This window comes from Phyllobates terribilis, unplaced genomic scaffold, assembly GCF_046119375.1.
Source record: "Phyllobates terribilis strain yellow unplaced genomic scaffold, ASM4611937v1 Scaffold_4__5_contigs__length_816908805, whole genome shotgun sequence".
Lineage (NCBI taxonomy): Eukaryota > Metazoa > Chordata > Amphibia > Anura > Dendrobatidae > Phyllobates > Phyllobates terribilis.
Genome location: NW_027362764.1, coordinates 582,441,970 through 582,462,380, shown reverse-complemented (window position 1 = coordinate 582,462,380; position 20,411 = coordinate 582,441,970). Strand labels below are relative to the sequence as shown.

General features: G+C 37.1%; 1 protein-coding gene and 1 long non-coding RNA gene across 11 annotated transcripts in view; one reads left to right on the top strand and one right to left on the bottom strand.

Moving 5' to 3' along the window:
* Positions 1–16,907, bottom strand: part of GATA6 (GATA binding protein 6) — a 35,058-nt gene extending 18,151 nt beyond the window's left edge. The window contains exons 1-3 of one of the 6 annotated variants that reach the window (XM_073679151.1): positions 16,753–16,907; positions 15,028–15,943; positions 4,971–5,137 (exon numbers count right to left, since the gene is read on the bottom strand). In XM_073679151.1, the coding sequence (XP_073535252.1) occupies positions 4,971–5,137; positions 15,028–15,898 (1,038 nt within the window). In that variant the 5' untranslated portion in view covers positions 15,899–15,943; positions 16,753–16,907. Of the gene's footprint in view, positions 1–4,970; positions 5,138–15,027; positions 15,944–16,149; positions 16,388–16,435; positions 16,691–16,752 lie in introns of those variants that run through there. The other 5 variants (XM_073679148.1, XM_073679149.1, XM_073679152.1 and 2 more) reach the window with 5 other exon arrangements.
* A 442-nt stretch (positions 16,908–17,349) lies between these two features.
* LOC141265720 (uncharacterized) overlaps positions 17,350–20,411 on the top strand; it is an 87,545-nt gene continuing 84,483 nt past the window's right edge. The window contains exon 1 of one of the 5 annotated variants that reach the window (XR_012320153.1): positions 17,350–17,548. This is a non-coding gene — a long non-coding RNA (uncharacterized lncRNA). The remainder of the gene's footprint in view (positions 17,549–20,411) is intronic. The other 4 variants (XR_012320155.1, XR_012320152.1, XR_012320154.1 and 1 more) reach the window with 4 other exon arrangements.

Sequence of the window (20,411 nt, the reverse complement as noted above, 5' to 3'; positions counted from 1 at the left end):
TAACATAAACAGTTCTTCAGTTTATATCTTTGTATGCTTCTCAATTCATATGCCGATATCAATTTGCCATCAACTGTTTACTTGTAAAAATTTTGGACAAAAGAGAGTCAAGAGAATAGGAAGATCAAAACATTCTGGGTAGCGGTGCACACCATTTTGTATACAACTAATGGATCAATGGGTTCTCTGGGCATTAAAGGGGTTGTCCGCTTTCAGATAATGTTTGCCCCTGGTTGCATTTTATTAAAAACAACTATCCACTCTGAACTCGCCTTCACCAGCAAGTCTCCATTGCTGCTTACATTGTCTGGCAACGTCTCCAGGGCGGACAGAGTGTCAACAGCGCGGCAGCCAATCAGTGAGCTCAGCAGCTCTGAAGGGAGAGTTCCGCGCCTACACAGGCTGAGCTTACTGATTGGTTGCTGACCTGTGTTGACACGTCGCTCCAAACAATTTCAGTCACCAGGAGCAGCAGTGGAGACTCACTGGTGGACCCGGGGAAGGGGAGTAACGTGAGGATTGTTGTTTTTAACAAACTACAGCCGGGGTCAAACACTATTGGAATGGGGGCTACCGGTTTCACACAGATGGCTCATCCATCCTGTATCCATAGGATAGGTCATCAATGTTTGACCAGGGGAGGTCCAACCTCAGGAACCTCAGGTCATCAACACAACAAATGAGCCCTGATGCTCACAATAAAGGTGACACTTTTTTTCTTAAAGGAAAGTGTCTACTGGTCACATATTGATAACCTATCCAAAGGTCCTGCAAATGTTTTAAAGATGTATTTGTGAAAACTTGATATTATTTTATCTTATAATTCTATCCACAAGCTTTATTAATGCTAATTACTATAAGGCTATGTTCACACATGTTGTGTTTTTTTCTGCTGCAAATCTGCTGCTAACTTTTCTCTGGCAGGAAAACGCGAGTATTTGCTTTGTATTTGTTGCGTTTTTTGCTGCGCATTTGCTGCGTATTTTTGACCACGCATTACTTCCGCATTACTGCGCATTTGCTGCGTATTTTTGACCACCCATTACTTCCTATGGGTGAAAAATACGCAGCAAAAACGCAGGTGCGTTTTCTGCTCCAGAAGCGCTGAAAGAAGTGACATGCTCTATTTTCCAAATACCCAAGCAAGGCAGAAAATATGCAGAAAACAAAAAGCAACATGTGTGAACAGAGAATTTTGGTTTCTCATACTTTGCTGGTACTGCAAGACGCGGCTGAAGATTTGAATAAAAATCTGCTGCAAAATACGCAGCAAAACACAACGTGTGGGAACATAACCTAAGTCGCCTTTTCGAGCCAACTCATCAGGTCTAGACTATGATTCTAATGGCTGATATCCATCTCTAAAAGTGCTTTGGTTATTGATGCAACCTCCAAAATAGCAGCCTCCATCATGTGCTGCTCCAATTAAATCAACAAAATTATTCTTTATGGATTTCCAGCTCTTTGTCTATATACAAATATGAACATGTCTGTCTTTGTAAGTCAGCTTTGGTTTCGAAATCTGAGATTTCTAGGACAGATCACCTATAATATAAAAATGGATGCTACTACTATCGGCTGCAAATGATAAAATAACACAGCCCCTAATCACACGGCCAGGCAAAATGTTTAACACTTTGCACAAGTGTTTCTGTTATACTGGATAAACACCCTGCAGAATGTATTTAGAAATTGAAAATGTAATGTGCAATCAAATAGACTGGATACACCTATAGTTACCCAAAACCACTGCCCAGCCGGATACCAAATCCTTTCTAGGAAAGTAACTTTTCTAAATCCTTCAATAGATCCAGTCCAGTAAATAATAAAACACCACCAGTATGTTATATAGGAGTGCTTTTAGAACTGTGAGGTGGGACACTGAGGAAGCCATAATGTGGCGATACGCATTGGGTACAGCCCCTTCCTACTAACTTTGCCTTTTTATACTCTGTTATGCTTTATTCTATATCTAAATGTTCCGTTTGTGATGTGTTGCTGTACTTAGATGATACTTTGGTTCTTAGGCATGTCGGATTAGGTCAATGTAAATATCTTGATGTTATATTAGATCAGATTAGATTGGTACACAATTCACTTGGGTCAGCACTCCCACCCAATTGTTGCTCACACTTTGTACTTGTCTTATACATGTTGTTCAGTCTCTGATTATCTTCCATTTGGGCAACAAATTCATTTTGACCTTTCATTCTGTATTTTTTCCTCAGTGCTTTGCTATAAACCCCATGATCCATCAGATTAGCATTATATGATCATATCTGTCTGCCGGAATGAGATTGATTATCCTCTCCTTTATATTTTCCTAAATGAGCTAGTCGCTTATCAATATATAGCCAGAAGGCTGAGCTGTGATCTTCTACATTATAACTGTGTGACACTAGCTGTGTAATCTTCATCAGTAACTGTGATATTTGTTTAATTCTCCCCATCCATGGAGAAAGTGTGTGGTACATTTCATGCAATTGCATCATATAATAAGTTTTGGTAACTGAAATGGTGACCCCCTGAAGAGAACACACAGCCAATTAATTCCCAGGGGTTGACCATATGGTCACATGACATAACTGGAGAGAAGTACCCATGAATTCCCAGATAAAAAGGGAAAACGACATAAGGTAATACGAACTGAATTATATATAGTAGGGGACTAGTGATAAAATGGACCTAAAACGCAAAAAAAAACCTAGAGTGCTACTTAAAAGGGAAGACTTCTGTGATTCTGCGTAAAACCATACTTTTGTATCTACGACAAAGTATATTGTGAGATATCGTTTTTAATGGAAGTATCGGCATATAATTGCATTTGCCATATCATACATTTTGTGGGACTATTTCTAATGACAGTGAACTTAATCGCTGAATAACCACAGATTGCCAGAACGGCTGAACAGAAAAATGTACAACATTGTTGCAGATTATGCTTCATTACAGTAAAAGTAACTAAAAAGGATTCAATTAGATATCTTTTTATTTCGGAAGTCATGTAGGATTGTGGATCCCAGATTAATTTGCTGTAATCTAACATGCCCTGCAGTCTAATACACCTCCCTTTTGTGCAGATAATGGCTAGCACAGGGATTATGCAGCGTTATGTGTGCTACCCAATATAGTAGGAAACATGGCTGGACTATGGAATGAACACATATATTTTGTGTCACCACCATTTATGCATAGATTGTAAGCTCTTGCAAGCAGGATCTTCACTTAAAGGGGTTGTCTATACTTGGGACAAAAGTCTGCTGTCACTATGCAGACTGTTGAATTGTGACAGTGTGTGGTATGCATACTCTCTCAAATCCCCGTTATTCCTGGTGTGAGTGGGCAGTCATGTAATCGCATATGGAAAATTTGCATACATGCGGTCCTGTGCCAACTAGTCTCATCCGGCTTCTCTCAAGTGTTTTCCACGTCTAGTCGGCATGTGACCACAAGTATGAACACATGATCACATGATCGGCCTCTTGCACCAGGGATATATGGGAATCAATACCATGCACACCACACGCTGTCACAATTTAACTGCCTGCAGTCACATAAAGTGACTGAGATCTCAGCCTGGGACAGGCAACTGTTCATACAGTCGGGCACAATGACCTTGATATAGTGGGGCAAATAGAATGACCAGAGATATATCATAATACACCTTGGTTGTCTCAATTTCTTAAATGGTTAAAATTGAAAAGTGCTTGTAAACACAAGTAGCTTTGCAATTTACTTCTTATTAAAATTCTTCTCTGTTCTCAAGAAAGGATACAGGAAAAATATGTATCTTTGCACCGTGTTAGCCAGTAGATAGAAAAATATTAAAATTTGAGAGTCCTCAGTGGCTGATACCTTTTAATGGTTAGCTGAAAAGATGATATATAGGTGTGTAAAAATTCAGATTTTGTGTTATTCTATGCCTGATGAAGACACCTGAGTAGTCTCGAAAGCTGCAACTTGTTACCATCTTTTCAGTTAACCATTAAAAGGTATCAAACACTGAGAACTCTCAAATCTTAATATTTTTCTCTCTTGAAAGGAGTGATTTTTATTTGTATAGTTTGCTGCTCAATGCCTGGGTTACTGGTCACCTCAGCAGACTATGAGAATGGCTGGTTTCCTAGGAAGTAAGCGAATGCTTGCAAACTGTTTGCTAGAGCCTCCAAGTTCTGCTCTGAAGTTGGCCAAATTACTGGATCGGACCAACTTCAGTGCCCCTGAGCTCTTCTGATGCTGCAGGTGCAAAGCTACATCTGCTTGAAGACCAGCGGTGCGACCATGCCACTGGACCGAACGGTCTACCTTCAGGAGCCCAGCGCCCCATGCAGTAGGAAATCAAGCAGTGGCAGAATAACAATTAGGCATAGTAGGCAACAACCCATGGCCTCCCTCACAAAGGATGAAAAATAATATTCATTTAATATTCAAAGAAATACAGTGTGAAGCTGTTGTCGGGTATATTTAAAAATTCATGAGTAGTAGAGGACTGGCAACTATACGATTGGGCCTGGTAACCATGTGACTAGAGGAGAGGTAAGTGGCTGTGAGTTTTCACCAAGAATAATACACTCATGAGTAAATACTTAGATAACACAGACGAGTATATATTATACTCAATCTAACTAATCATACTGCTTATAATTAGGGATGAGGGGACCCGTGGAGGTTTGGGTTTGCCAGGTTCGACCGAACATTTGTCCAAAGTTTGGTTCGGATACCAGAACTGTACCTGAACCCCATAGAAGTCAATGAGGACCCGAACATTGATGCTATAAAATCCCTCTCTCCTTCTCGCTCGCTCTCCTCCCAGAATTCCGAACACTAAAATGGACTTCCGTGAGAAATCAGTGTTCGGAGTTCAGCACCAGACATTAGGTGTCCAATATGAATCCCAAACTTTACAGATTGGATTCGCTCATCTCTACTTCTAATAATAATACAGGTTATAATAATATGAGATCACTCACCACTCTCTTCTGGGGTTTGATGAGGGGTCGGCTCAGGCCATTCATCTTGCTGTACAGGCCGCATGCATTACACAGGTAATGGCCGGTACCATCCCTTCTCCATAACGGGGTTTGCACAGAGCCACAGTTCACACATTCCCGGCTCTCCGGCAGCTCATCCAGCACATCTGCAAAAGAACAGACATTATTATACACAGCACCGAGCAGCACAGCACCAGCCTATACAGAGCAGCCATCAATATAAAGACCGATCTAACATGACCAATGTGATTAAAAAATCCTCAACCAGATCTGCAGATTTCCAGCAGCTACGGAGACTAAAAGGTTTGTGTTATATATGTATATACACCAGGCAATGAGAACATGATAGATCTGATGTTATAAACCTATCTAAGATATTAACTCAAATTATGGTTTCAAACAATTATCACTTATTATTGTTTGACCTTGTCCTATATCAGATCCCTATGTAGTGAGCAGGGGAAGTGTGCCTGCACCATGCCTAACTATTGCCAGCTATGATACACATCCAGTATTGGCCTGTAACAGCATTTATTATGCTTTGCTTATATAGCGCTATCATATTCCACAGTGCTTTACAGACATCATCTCTGTCCACATTGGGGCTTACAATGTAGATTGCCTATCGTTATGACTTTGGAGTGTGGGAGGAAACCCACACAAACATGGGGAGAACATACAAACTCCTTGCAGATGTTGTCCTGATGGGATTTGAACCCAGGACCCCAGCGCTGCAAGGCTGCAGTGCTGACCACTGAGCCACCATGCTGCCCTGCAGTGTAACAATTTAAATGCCAATATCAATTACTAAAACAATGGTAATGTAACAATAGGCTGTCCTGGCATCCCTGTTGCTGGGCTTCATAGGAAAACAATCTTTTTTCTCTACAGCTGGGACTAATAAATAAAGAATGAAAACAAAATTAATTAACCTGTCCAGTACATGCTTTAAAAAGGAAAAGTGAATTGCAACTTTTTAGACACCACACCTCCCTAAAAAAGATGCAAGCTTGTTTCCTTAAAAAACTACAAGCCCTCACATAGTTCTATATACGAAAAGATAAAAACATTACGGGTCTCCTACAATGGTGAAACAATCCTACAATGGTGAAACAAACCAGTTGTTGTTTTTTTCGCTTGTTTGTTGTTTACAAATTTCCCTAAAATTTTTGATTTCCTTAATAAAAAAAAAATAAAAATGTATAAGTTTGGTATCACTGTAATTGTACTGACCTGGAGAATTTTGTAATTTTTACCAGTCATTGAACACTATAAAGAAAAACTATGTTGGAATTACGTTTTTTTCTCTAATTCACTGTAGCAAATAGTGTCATTTGTAACTAAAACTCGTCCCCCAACCAATTGGGAATTTAAAAGCTATTAAAAAACATAGAAAAGTTATGGCTCTTGGGAAAAAAGCAAGGGGGAAAATAAAAGAGGAAAAAATTAAAATTGCCTGTGGCGGGAAGGATTTAAAATTTGTGTAATTGTTATGCTATTATACATTATTCTATTATACATCCATATTCCATCTGTTAACATTAATGTGTATTTTATAAATTCACAGTATACCTATGTATATATGTTTGTATATGCATCTATGTACGGTAATTGTAGTTTATGTTTATTATACTTATCTATGTAATATATCAATATTATATTAAAAATATTTAAATTTAGTTTGGAAATAAATGCTAATTTCTTCATTTATATTTTTTTATAGAATGCATTTTTCATTATATATGTGTGTACGTATGTATATATATACATATATATATATACATATAAATGTGTGTGTGTGTAATATTTAAAAAAAATATATTAATTTTATTATTTAATTATATATAGTAAATTCACCAGTTGTCATCAATTATAGAATATTATAGAATATATTTTAGGTTACATATGTGGAAAAAATATTTAAATAACACATATATTTAGATGACATTCTGTATCGGATTATGGTACAACATTATATTAGGCAAGATCCATACAATAAAGAGGACTAAGAAAATATTCATAGAAAGTAATCTATCATATGTAAGAAAACATCAAAAAAATCAAGCAAATACTGTCTATATATTTCTCTGTAAATAGATATATTTTCACCTATGGAAAAAACATTCTCTACGTAAATTAATGTTTTTTTTTTCCTATTCTTTTTTTCTTTTTATTATAATGTATGACATCTTGATGTAACGGTTGACTTGTTATTATAAAACAGATTTTACATCTATGATACCTTCAATTATGGCTGTTATTGTACAGCTAATACAATTAGTAATTGTCACTGCATATTACAATATATCTCCCTATTATATAGCTTCTTTTTTTTTCATCATGTTAAAGGATAAACTCAGGAATTGATGTCACTGAAGTCCAGTTATCTATACAGATCAGCAGAGAGTGGCTATTACGTCCAATGTTTGTGCCTTATATGTTCGCTTTTATGAATCTAGCCATTTATTACATTCTGAAAAAAGGGAAATATATTTTCCATGTAAGACAATTCTATAAGATTTTGCAATTTCTAACATTGCAGAGACACTTCAAGGACAATGGAGTTATCTGTTACAACCTGGATGAGTCCTTGTATATTGCACAATGAGGTGCAATGACTAATAACATATAAATACATCAGTTAAGGTTTAAACTCTCAGGATCTACAAGAAGTTGACCTTTCGAGCAGTAACAAAGTCATATTCTCTGTTCAATGAAACATTAACTCGAAATATGACTTCATTCAATTCTCCACAGTTTTTGTTCAAAATTCAAGTATTTTATATTATAGAATAAAATTAAATCCACACACCTACCTATAGCTATTTATTATATATCAATTTGTTATTCTGTCTGTTACCAATGCTATACATGTTAAATATTCATAGTCTTCCTATATCTGTATATGTTTTCTTAGTAATTATTTTTTTCTGTCTAAATATAAAATGTATAGAAATAGATAATAGCACATATGACTAGTAGTTCTGTACTGTACTGATATTATTTTTGCATAACCATAAAAAAAATCTTGAAAAAATTATATTATATTATATTTTTGTTCTAATGCACTACAGTTATAAATTATTTTAGTGTGTATCTAGAGGATAATTGACCAATATTTGTAAACTATAAGTGGAATATTTAAAATATCATTATCAGAATTGAAAAGAATAAATGATTTTCTGTGATCTAAATCACTAATCTGTATCTAAAGGAAAATATTTTGTTTTAAATTGTCTGCCCCCTTGATCCTGCCTGACTGTAGGAAGAATCTCTGAGGAATTTGATGATAAACAGACTGTCAGTGAGCTGCACATTAATAAATCTCTGGAAGTGGCACTATAGTCTGACTGCAGCCTGCTCAGTGAGCTGGGAGGAAGTTGTGATAGGGAATCATCCCTGACATGTGTCCTTCCATTGTGCACCCTGCCTAGCCGATGGGGAGAAATATCCAATGTACATATTGAAGGATTTAAAAGCTTCAGCAGGTGGGAACCTTACTGGGAATCGGTTATATTTTGTAGGTGTTGCATAAAAACAGACTACAGCTTCTATATGGATAGTAACATGCACCAAGGCCAAATCAGAATTACATTTATTGTAAAGGGGGTGGGGGGATCAGCTCTTAACAAATATCTCATGTGCCCCTTATTTTTGAAGAGAAATAAGGTACCACAGGGCTCCGTCCTGGGACCTGTATTGTTCAACATCTTTATCAATGATTTAGATGAAGGAATTGAGGGTAAACTGATTAAATTTGCTGATGACACAAAGCTAGGAGGGATAGCTAATACTAGAGAAGAGAGAGAGAGGATTCAAAAAGACCTAAATAAACTGGAGCAGTGGGCAGCAACCAACAGAATGGTTTTTAACAGGGAAAAATGCAAAGTACTACATCTGGGCAATAAAAATGAAAAAAGCATATACAGAATGGGAGGAATAGAGCTAAGCAACAGTACATGTGAAAAAGACTTAGGTATACTAATAGATCATAGACTGAACATGAGTCAACAGTGTGATGCAGCAGCAAAAAAGGCAAATACAATTCTGGGATGTATTAACAGAAGCATACAGTCTAGATCACGTGAAGTCATTATCGGTCTTTACTCCTCTTTGGTCAGACCTCATCTGGAATACTGTGTACAGTTTTGGGCACCACATTTTAAAAAAGACATAGACAAACTGGAGCAAGTTCAGAGAAGAGCGACCAGAATGGTGACTGGTCTGCAAACCATGTCCTATGAGGAACGGTTGCAGGATTTGGGAATGTTTAGCTTGCAAAAAAGAAGACTGAGAGGAGACTTAATAGCTGTCTACAAATATGTCAAGGGCTGTCACATTGTAGAAGGATCATCTTTATTATCATTTGCACAAGGAAAGACTAGAAGCAATGGGATGAAACTAAATGGGAGGAGACACAGATTAGATATTAGAAAAAACTTTTTGACAGTTAGGGTGATTAATGAGTGGAACAGGCTGCCACGAGAGGTGGTGAGTTCCCCTTCAATGGACGTCTTCAAACAGAGGCTGGACAGACATCTGTCTGAGATGATCTAGTGAATCCTGCTTTGAGCAGGGGGTTGGACCAGATGACCCAGGAGGTCCCTTCCAACTCTACCATTCTATGATTCTATGATTCTATGATATATATATATATATGTGTGTGTGTGTGTAAATTTCTCTAACTACAATAACAATGTTTGAACCTATATAAATCCATATCTATTAGATACATCCTAAATATGGAAATATTGCTACCCCTAAAGCAGAGCTCTCTGGCCTTTACTTTACAACCCTCATATACCCCCTAAAACTCCATATCTCCCTCCTAATCCCTGATGTTTATTGTGTCCAAGACTGTTATTATTTCCATAATTAATATTACCTGGTGTCTTTTAGAATTCTATGGTAACTTGTTAGTACTAATCGAGAAACAAAGAGGAAAAATAAATGTATATTATTATATATTATTATATTATATATATACATTATAATATAAATTTAGCTTTCCTCTTTGTTTCTTGTATATATTCTTACGTTGACTTGTGGATAATTCAATCAGTTTGACTTTTATTTTATCTATTTTTTTCCTTTTTTGTTTTATATACTAAAGGACTTTGTAAGGCCTTGTTTCCACGGTATGTGCCCACGGTCAGGAGTCGCTGCGGGTTTGACGCGGCGTGTTATGCCGCGTCAAACCCGCAGCGTCCAGCTGTTACAGAATAGTTGATAAGATTTCTAGACATCCCATGTCCATTATGCGTCTCCGTACATCTGCGGAAACTGACATGGGGCGCGTTTTTCCAGACCGCAGCATGTCAATTTCTCCTGGGGGTCCGCATGCGGGCTTTCCCCGTAGACCTAACCTCTATGAGGAAAGTCCGCAGGTGAAAGAAAAATGGCGCCGCTCATTTGCATAAAATGAGCAGAAGCCGCCGGCGGCTATCCCGCAGTGTTGGGGCCACTGGCGGCTCCGGATAGTGTGCACATATCCTTATCCAGCATTTTTTCCTGCAGCGTTCAACAGAAATGCCATGATTCCATAGTTTTCTATTGGACAGTTCCCATTCATCTGACATATCAGCTATTGTACCTGATTCTTCAAGAAGCTGGATCAGAAACTGCTACCTGGTGCATTTGTGATGCAGATCACCAGTTTTGCAGTAGAAATATTTTCACATTAGCGGAGATCATTTGAGGCACATAAAAACTAATCATAATGTCATAGAAAAACCAAAACCAGCCTTTCAGCTGAATAAAATGTTTTAAAATTGACTTAAAACTGCAGAAAAATAAGTCGCACTTTAATGTCAATTCCATCAGCTTTGTACATAATGTGTCACTGAGATATAACCAACAATCTACGCAATTGATGTATTGATTCTAGTTGCCATGCTTATGCCATGGACTGTGCATACATATAATAAGGGTAAGTTCATACATCGCAGGTGCACTGCAGAAATGTCTCCAGCTGTACCATATATTTGCATGAAACTTGCATGTAAATACTTTCATGCCCAAAAAATGACAAAAGTATTCTTGGAGTGATACCTTTATTGGCTTACATGGTACCACAATATAATTTTATATTGTACATCATAAAACTTGCAGGAATCCATATGCATGATATAGAAACAAACCCTTTAAGATTATTTTTTTAATTTGTAGAAACTCATGAAACATTTCTGCTTTGTGTGAATTTTCCTTTCTGCAAGTTTTTGTTTAGTAATGGGCAGATAATTTAGTCCTCATTAAGACATCAGTGATTTTTCTAGTACGCAAATATGTTCCGATTTTAATCAGTGTATCATTTTTTACCATCAGTGTTTCATTAGTGAGTTTCTCATATGAAAAAAATAATTAAATTGCAAAAATGTTCCTATCTACTACAGTGTTAAAAGACAGACAGACCACGGATTGCACACGGGTTGCACACGGATTGCACCCATATGCTGGCAGTGATTTTTCACAGACCCATAAACTTGTATTGAGTAATTTTGATCCGTTACATGGATCAAAATATCGAACAGGGTTTTTTTTTTTGTGTACCACTGTCACAAACACTGACATGAACAGCCACATAAACCATAATGGGCATGTATTTGATACATGAAAAGAATGATTCATAGATGTGGAATGAGCCCTAAAAGAATGTAAGGTGCATGGCAGTGTCCTCCTCCCTCTGTACCAGTCTATCATTATTTGTTACTGTAAGTGATATCTGTATTTTGTATGTAACCCCTTCTCATGTACAGCACCATGGAATCAATGGTGCTATATAAATAATAATAATAAAATATATGTAACAAACAAACTTAGAGAAGTAAAAAAATAAATAAATATAGATCCCCTGAATGTCAATTGTGAAAACATTTTTTTTTATAAACTGTAGATATAAGCATTTATCTTTGGAATATTTTAAATGAATTTTAAGTTCCACTTTTTGAATTGTACCCATTTTTTCAGCTGTAATTAACTTTTTATGAACTGTATAAAAAAAATCAACAAAACAGATCTTTAGCATGTTGCATTAAAAAAAAACTAAATAAAAAAAAGGGGAAAAAAATGGCCACAGACTTTCCAAACCCCAGATCTTTCTGCTACACAAAATGCTTTGTGCTGCTGAAAGCTATAAAAACTGGCCATTTTCACTACCAATCAGTGGCACTGTAGTGGTTGTATGTGTGTATGGTCACCCTCCATTAAGTAAATCAGTTAAGTGGTTACTTTTATTTTAGACCTGAAGCCCACATGGGGTAGTTTCACATTTATCATTTTTAGAAAAAAAAAAACTCCCATTTTTTTAACTTTTTTTTCCAACTACACTGGCCTGATATTTGCATTAGACCAATAATGAAATATAAATGGCGCTATTGCAATGTAATTGTTTTTGTCAAGTTGATTTTCTTCACTTTTGAAAAAAAAGGTTTGTAGAAGTGTTTGAATGGAAAAAAAAATATCTCAAAAAGCTCATAAATTATTAAGCTCATAAAGTTTTTACAAGCAAAAAAAAAAAGAAACATGCAGCAGAAACTGTGTGAAGGAAGTCATAATCTGCAAATTTGTTCCAAAAAATATTATATTACATTTGAGCTAGCCCTTTTTCTGCAGCATGTCTTAGAGCTGTTGTAATTCTAGAGCCAACTATAATTCGATGAATTTGTCAGAAAAAAAATATAAAAATCACATTTAGAAAATTATAGTTTTCTAAGCAACAAACATATCCACAAATTGTTTTTTTAGTTTCTCCCAGCACAATAAACAGGGCCTGTGATGTGTGAACACTGATCAGGTATGGCTGGATATACAGAACACATATTGCAGTGTTTTCACTGCTTTTCAGTAACATTTTCAAAGGATTTCTCCTTACACCGCATTTTATATTTGCGGTTTTCTTTTAGGGTTTGTGGATTTTTATGGAATTTTCCATAGTCTTCTCTGGACTTGAAAACGTCAGAAAAAAAAGCACATGCAATGCCTGTGAAGGAGGCTGTCAATTATCCCTTGGTACATTAGCTTATTCCTAAATATAAAGGAACAGCATCATTCTATTGACAGACTTGAAAAAATAAGGCTTATCGCCAAATTGCTTGAAACCATATATATCTATATAGACATATACGAAAGACAGCTACCCCCATCAGCCTCCCCCTAAATACACACACAGGACTCATATGTTTAATTTTTATAGGGGCAAGGAGGACGGGACATGTCTGAAATCCAACATACCAGATCATTTTTTAGATGTATTGTCAGGCGTCAACCATTAATCATGAATCTAATATATGTGGGTGGTTTAAGTAAAAAAAATATATCCCATCAAAAACTATTCTTACAGACAATGTAAGGGGTGAATGTACAATAGTGCCAATTTTACGATATCATTTTTCCATTAAATTCCCGACAATTAAGCAAAATATTTTCCTATGGATTTCCACTATTCTTTTTTTTTTATTTTATGTATTTCAATATTGGTTTCATATTCAGACAGTAGACCAATGATTGTTGGGCCAGGATGATGGACAACTGATGCCAGCTGTGAAGTGGGAAAAGGAAGCAACAGTTTGATTTGTACAATTATGTTCTTCCTTGGAGATAAGCGGTCCCTGGTACCTGGCAGCTGCTTATCTGTTCTGATCTAATAATATAGCTATTGGGTTCAGTTTGGTTGGGCATGTTAATGGGCAAGATCGTTGATAAAATCGTCTATGCTACTCATTCAATTTACTGCATCGCCTTCAGATCGCAAAGCACATTGTGGTATATGTAATATTGCACTGTTCTTTCAATAATATTACTAATAATAATATAACTTCTACTTCTAACAATGAAGCTGAGTTTCCATATATCCGTTCCACCGGGATCAGTTTTGTGTATCAATTGATGTCAAATCAGCATCAGTTATCATTGGGTCTTTTGATCAGTAAAATTTTTCACTGAAAAAAAATCCGGTGAACTGGATTGAAAAAAACTCAAGGTGCAGTGTTCTGGATCCAACTCCTTCAGGAGTTTGACTTAACTACTGATGCGCTGGATGAATGTAAATGATCCCATAGTTTCACCGGCACACCTGAGGGGGAAAAGAGCCAGATGGCTGGAGAGAGAGAAAATAGGACTAACAATAAATATTGTGATTGTTATTCTCCATATACTATAATATTGTTAATATTATTAATAATAACGAAGAATTGTGTGTTTGCTGTTGCACATTACCATTTCACATTGATAACATGGCTTGTTACACTGTGACAGCTGGATCCATGAGTGCACTCAGCCATGTGACACATTGCACATTGGAGAATTCTTCATCCCTTCTGTTATTTTATAAGATATTCTACTAAAGTGATCTAATCAATCTGATAAGGCAGCTCGACATGATAACAAAGAAGATGAAGGATTTCTTTCACTGAAAGTTTACATTGCTTCTGGCCCCAGTTTACAACCTTGGGAAAAAATATTCAGCTTCTACCTTCGGTATATTTAGATTAATAGTTAAATAAGCATTAAACAATATGTATAAAGAACCAAATTATGTGACATTTTCAAGGCACAGTTCAACAACACATATGTATATATCTGTTCACTGGCTTGATACAATTTTAATAGGGGCATTTAAAAAGAAAAAGTGTAGCTCCATCTGGTAAAACACGTGTGCAGTTACTTTCATTATTTGTCACTGCCTAAGATCCACTTTAGGACACGTCTCACACCTTTTGATTGGAATTAAATAGAATCTACAATCCATACAATTCATCATGTTTAGTATTTTGCATCTTCCTTTTGTACAGTAATCAGTTACAACACAGGCTAATTTCCTTTTACCATTGTGCAGTAAAATTTGCCTAACCAGCTAGGTTATGTGTCCATTATGCAACTTAGCCTAGGTTTAACCATTAACATTAAATAAAGAGTCAATTTTTATTCTCCAAAGAGACTGTTGGAACATTATGCATCCATATGTCGCTTAATGCTATGATCTGAACATATAGAACACAGCAGTCTAGTCTACATACTATATCATAGGGACTGGCCTTACCTCCAGGATGCCCTCTCATAGGGATTGGTGTCGGTCTGCCTTGAAGACTGTGGAGCATGGAGTTGTCAAATGGACCAGTGGACCAGGCTGAAGTCAGAGGTGGTGTCATGTATGATGTGTAGGGATTAGGATAAGATCCATTGAGCGATCTAGCAAGAGGTGTGTATTGATCTCTGCCATTCACGTTGATGGTGGCATTGTTGTAGCCACTTTCCCTGTTGCTTCCATTGGCCATGGGAGGACTGGGAGAGTAGTGGTATCTGCTGGACGTGTGTGGACTGTTGCTGCTGTATGAGGAGTTCTCGGAGGTTGGCTGGGACCACACTGAGTGACTGTTCACAGAGTGGGAGGCTTGAGAGGGTCCTGTCCCTTGTAGATAGGAGATGCTTGTAAGCATGGGTCCAACTCTGGTGGTGGGCACATAAACTGGAGAACTGGCAGCGGAGTGCATAAAACTTCCTGGAGATCCATCATAGCTGACCGGCCCCTGAGCCGCAGTGATGGCTAAAGTTTGGTACATATCCCCTTGTGGCTCAGGCAAAGCGCTAAACCTGGAGTCTCTGTTGGGCAGAATCAGTTTGTTGATGTGGTCCAAATCCCTAAAAAGTATAATATCTTCCGGATTGGGCAAGCTGGAGAGATGAGTGACACCAAAGTGGTGGGCGGAGGTGGGCGACCTGCCCTCCTGTGCAGGATGGTTCCTGTCGGTGTCAGGCTGGTGGTGGGCTTTGGTGGAGCTCAGCTCTCCTCCTTGTGAGCTGGGTGATGGAGATGATGAGGAGCTGTCAGTTCCTTTAACTTTGATGGGATAAAAAGAGCTCCCCACACTGAGCCTCCTGACATCGGACCAGGCGTCTTCAGGAAGGTCCATCCAGGTCGGAAGCTGGAAAGAAATGGGGACTTGAAACCTCGAGTCCTTTAAAGCACAGCCCATAAAGTGGATATATGAAAAAGGAAACAAACAAGCACAAGGTTAGAAAACAAAGTAGAAAATTGAACAATGAAATCCCTTTAATTCAATTAATCAGCTGCTTCTAGACAAAGGAAACAATCAGATGGCGCAATGCAAAAAAGGAGTAAATAGGATCAGACTCATTAACAAGCCCACTAGACAATGATTACATTAACACAAGAAGTCCTCAATGACCGTAGTGAACACAGAGAGGCGCACCACACCAAGTGCTCCCCGTAACTGTCAGTACCATATGGAGGCTCTGCCGACGGCTCAGCTCTTCTCCCCTTGTGTAAGAGAGAAGCTGGTGCTCAGCTTACATCCACACACTCTGACTCAGTCCTATGGGAGGGGAGAGCCTGAGGAAGCCAATCTTCAGGAGTAGGTCCGTGCCAGTCAGCACCATTTACTTAGGGCCTCCCAAGGTTTACATTTTGGTTACATGTTCCAACACACCTTAGGGATGGCAGCTCTCCACTATCAACATTATGAGTCTCTAGAAGAGTGCAGCTCTCCCATATCACCCCTGCCCCGTGTCTGGACTGTGGTGTGAACTGAGGTCTCACCTGAGAATAAGGAACAAGCAGAATGGAAGTGACAAGTGAGCAAATCACAGGCAGTTTTATCTCACTACTACACTTTAACCCCTTATCTCCAGAGCAATCACCAACCAGATCCCAAAGATCCATGTCCAAAACCAGAATTCCTTATACGCCTCCCAGTGTAGTAATAAAGTACATCCTGCAGTATAGAAAGCAAGGAAAGGTGCAAACCTAATAATGCAGAGCTGTGTCCATGGGTCTCCCGAGTGCGATCAGAGCTCCAGTGTGCAGAGGCAGAGCAGAAGTGTCTGCATAGAGCTGTGCACAGTGTGAGGAGGAGGCGCCTCTTACAGCTCTGCCTGCAAACTGCAGCCACTCAGGACTGGACTCATGTGGCTCTGTACAAACACTGCTCTCCCCAGGGTGCCAGTCCCAGCTCTTCACATGCCACATACAGACTGACTGGTGGTCACTGTGTGTATATTAGACAACCAGGGGCTACACAAACACCAGCCTCTCCTCAAACACATTAATGACTACTGATCAAAGCTATTATAATAGCTTTACAGCCCACTCACTGCAGCCCGAAATATTTATATACATACAAAATAAGCAAACACATATGGCAGACAAGGCTGTAGAAATCTACAAAAATATACACTGATCATTATCATTCATGAATTTTCATTATTTGGTAACCCCAGAGATGTAGGCTATGCTAGCTTATTTGCTTCTTGGAAAGAAATTGTAAAAAAAAAATATACATAATATTGAATTACAAATTGTGTGCAAAGTCTTGCAGTGGACATATAAATTATAGGGAGTCACCATGTAGACTGTTGGTCTCCTGACACCTGGGACAGCAGCTACTAGTTATCTCACTTGTGGACATAGTGATATGGTGGAGCAGCAGGAAAGTGACTTCATATAAAGTAACTGAGGTTATCAGTAGCAGATCTGTCACTAGCACCGACCATATAAGAGTAGCCCTCTGTAGCACATGGGCTCCTTCTACATAAATCACAGGGTGAGTATAATGAGCACTAGATCACAGGCAGGTATATACAGGATACATCACATGTAATATAAATGTCATCATTAATGTCTGACTTACACACATAAGAAAGAATATGCATTTGGAAGTCACTTGTAGTTTGTCACAGCCAAACGCCTTACATTTAGTCCTTTGCAATGAATGCAAATATCATTTACACTTTTTTTTTTTACCTTTTGATATGCTTCATTTATTGAGACTACGTGTGTATTGTGTCTTGTATTATTGCATCCTGGATTTAATTACTCTTAGAATCTGATTATTGTAAAGGTAATTTCATATTAATTCAGATTTGTGTATAGAAATTAATTGATGTCATTGTGGTGGATGAAAGAGAACAATTTATTGTAAACCTGGCTACATTAATATTATTATATTGTACTGTTCTTACTATTACATTACAGTTATGTTGTATGTCATCTGGTGAATAGGCAGAAGAGTAGATTGGAAATCATCTTTCAATACAATATTATATACTTTTATATTGATGCAATTGGAAGAACATTTTGTGGATATGATAGGAGTTAAGATTTATAGAATCAATGTGAATTACTGAACATTAATTTTCTTTATAATTGTATTGTACATTAATTTTCTCAATACAAATATAACTGAATTTTTGGCATATATAGAATCGTCCCAAAGATTCATTCGTTAATTGTATCATTTCATTACTTATTTCATTGCACATAGTCGAATATTATTTATTTCCAAATATTCCAGATGAAACTTGTATTTTACATATAGTAAGGCAGAGGCAGGTGATTCACTCCCTTGGAGGAAAATTACACAAATGGCATGTGACAACGATTGCTAAACAATAGAATTACTTTATTTGTTATTTCTTGAATCCACAAAAGGTGAACAAAATTACAATCACTTGTATTGTGCTACTCTGTAATGACTGATATTGTTTGTACAAGTAACCTCTGAATTGTAAAGTGCTGCCGAATATGTTGGCGCTATAAAGTAAAATGTATTATTATTATTTCCTAATCTTGTGAAATTATACAGTCAATATATGTTTCTGTTTTTTTTTTTAATATGATTGTATAGAAATAATAATAAGAATTTGGGTAAATAATAATAATATGATGTCAGTGTCTTAAAAGTCTCAGGTTTGGAAGTATATTTTGGAGCAAACACTACCTGTAAGATCATGCATAATCTTGGATCAGTCTCTTGCATAAAGAAGAACCTGTGCAATTTAACTCCATAGTTTCCAGGCAAATTTTGGACTGTGTGTTTTCCCATCGCAGGCTATGATCTACACACAAGACCACAGGCTGCTGATTTCACCTTTATTTATGTGGTTTGCTGTAAGATAAGGAGAAACAAAAGTCTGTTCTCTAATCATTTATCTGGAGGGCACGGTTAGCATGAAATAATAATATTTTAAACACTATTTCCCTTCTACAAAGAAATAATGAAAATCCTCACAAATCATAAACTTCAATTATTAGCAATAGTATAGCAGATTTTTTTTGCATCTACTGTACAATTGTACAATGTCCCACAAATAGTGCTAGATGCAACAAAAAGCGGTTTCCAGAGAAAAAGTACTAAAATTAATATCATAAAAAATGTTTTCTTTCTTTATCAGTGATACTTTTACAGAAAAAACAAAGATAATTCTATTAATTATAATCATTATATTATACACCATTCATAATTTAGCGAGACGAATGTAAACTTTGCACATTAGAAAAAGAAAGTCCTGTCCATGAAAATTTACAGATTGTAATACGGATTAAGCAATATAGGAAACGAGGAAATAAATTAGCAATTACCAACATATTAGGGGATACTTTGTACAAAAAATGTAATACTGAAAAAAATATAAACGTATCATTTAGGATAATATATCATGATCACTTGATGTTCTATTGCAGGAATCTTGTAGACTTTTAATTTCTTCTGAAGATTAAAATGAAGGTGATGTAGGCAAAATATCATAGCAATATACTAATATTACATATATGATATATATTTATGTATGTATATACACATGATACTTTATTTTATATATTTGATATTTCACCCACATCAGCGATAGTATTGAGTTTGCTGTTTAGGAATAATTATAAACTATGATGTGAGATAACATGAGATTAGATATTGCTTTCAGTGGGAAAAGCAAAATAATGATCTTGTAGTTATGATACCTTTTAATGGCTAACAAAAATAAAATCACTCCAAAGTCTGGAAAGCTTGCTTTGTAACATCATTTATTATATTTTTGTTAGCCATTAAAAGGTATCATAACTACAAGATTATTATTTTGCTTCCAATCTTTTTTCAACCGGCTAACACTGTACCAAACCTTTTTTTTCATTCAACATAACATGAGTTTTGCACATTCTGCCCAGCACTGGAAATTCTTCATTTTCATTAGTTGCAGGTCTAATTAAATTAAATAAATAAACTAATTTTTTTCTCGACCCCATTATTGCACAACAGAAAGTCGCAGTTGGGGTGGGGGGAGTTGTAGGGAGCCGTAGTTTTGTCGTCTGTGTGTCTGAGTCCATGCAGCCCAGTGATAAGTTCTCTCCACAGAGTGTGACTGGCTAGTGACCCGGCAGTGTTATCTGTAGACACCCCCCATATATACAAGTATAGTGAAGGCTGATTAGCAGTCTGTTTACCAGGAATTACCATATACAATGTATAAAGACAAATGCCACTATGTGATGTAACTGGGCAGCTTCTATCTGTAGCTCAGCAGGAGCCTTCACTAATGTAATTGTCACCCTGGCGCTGGAGCCTGTACCTGAGCCAGATGGTGCTGGAGTTATCACATCATCTGTGATCACAGGCACCAGACCTGACCCCCACC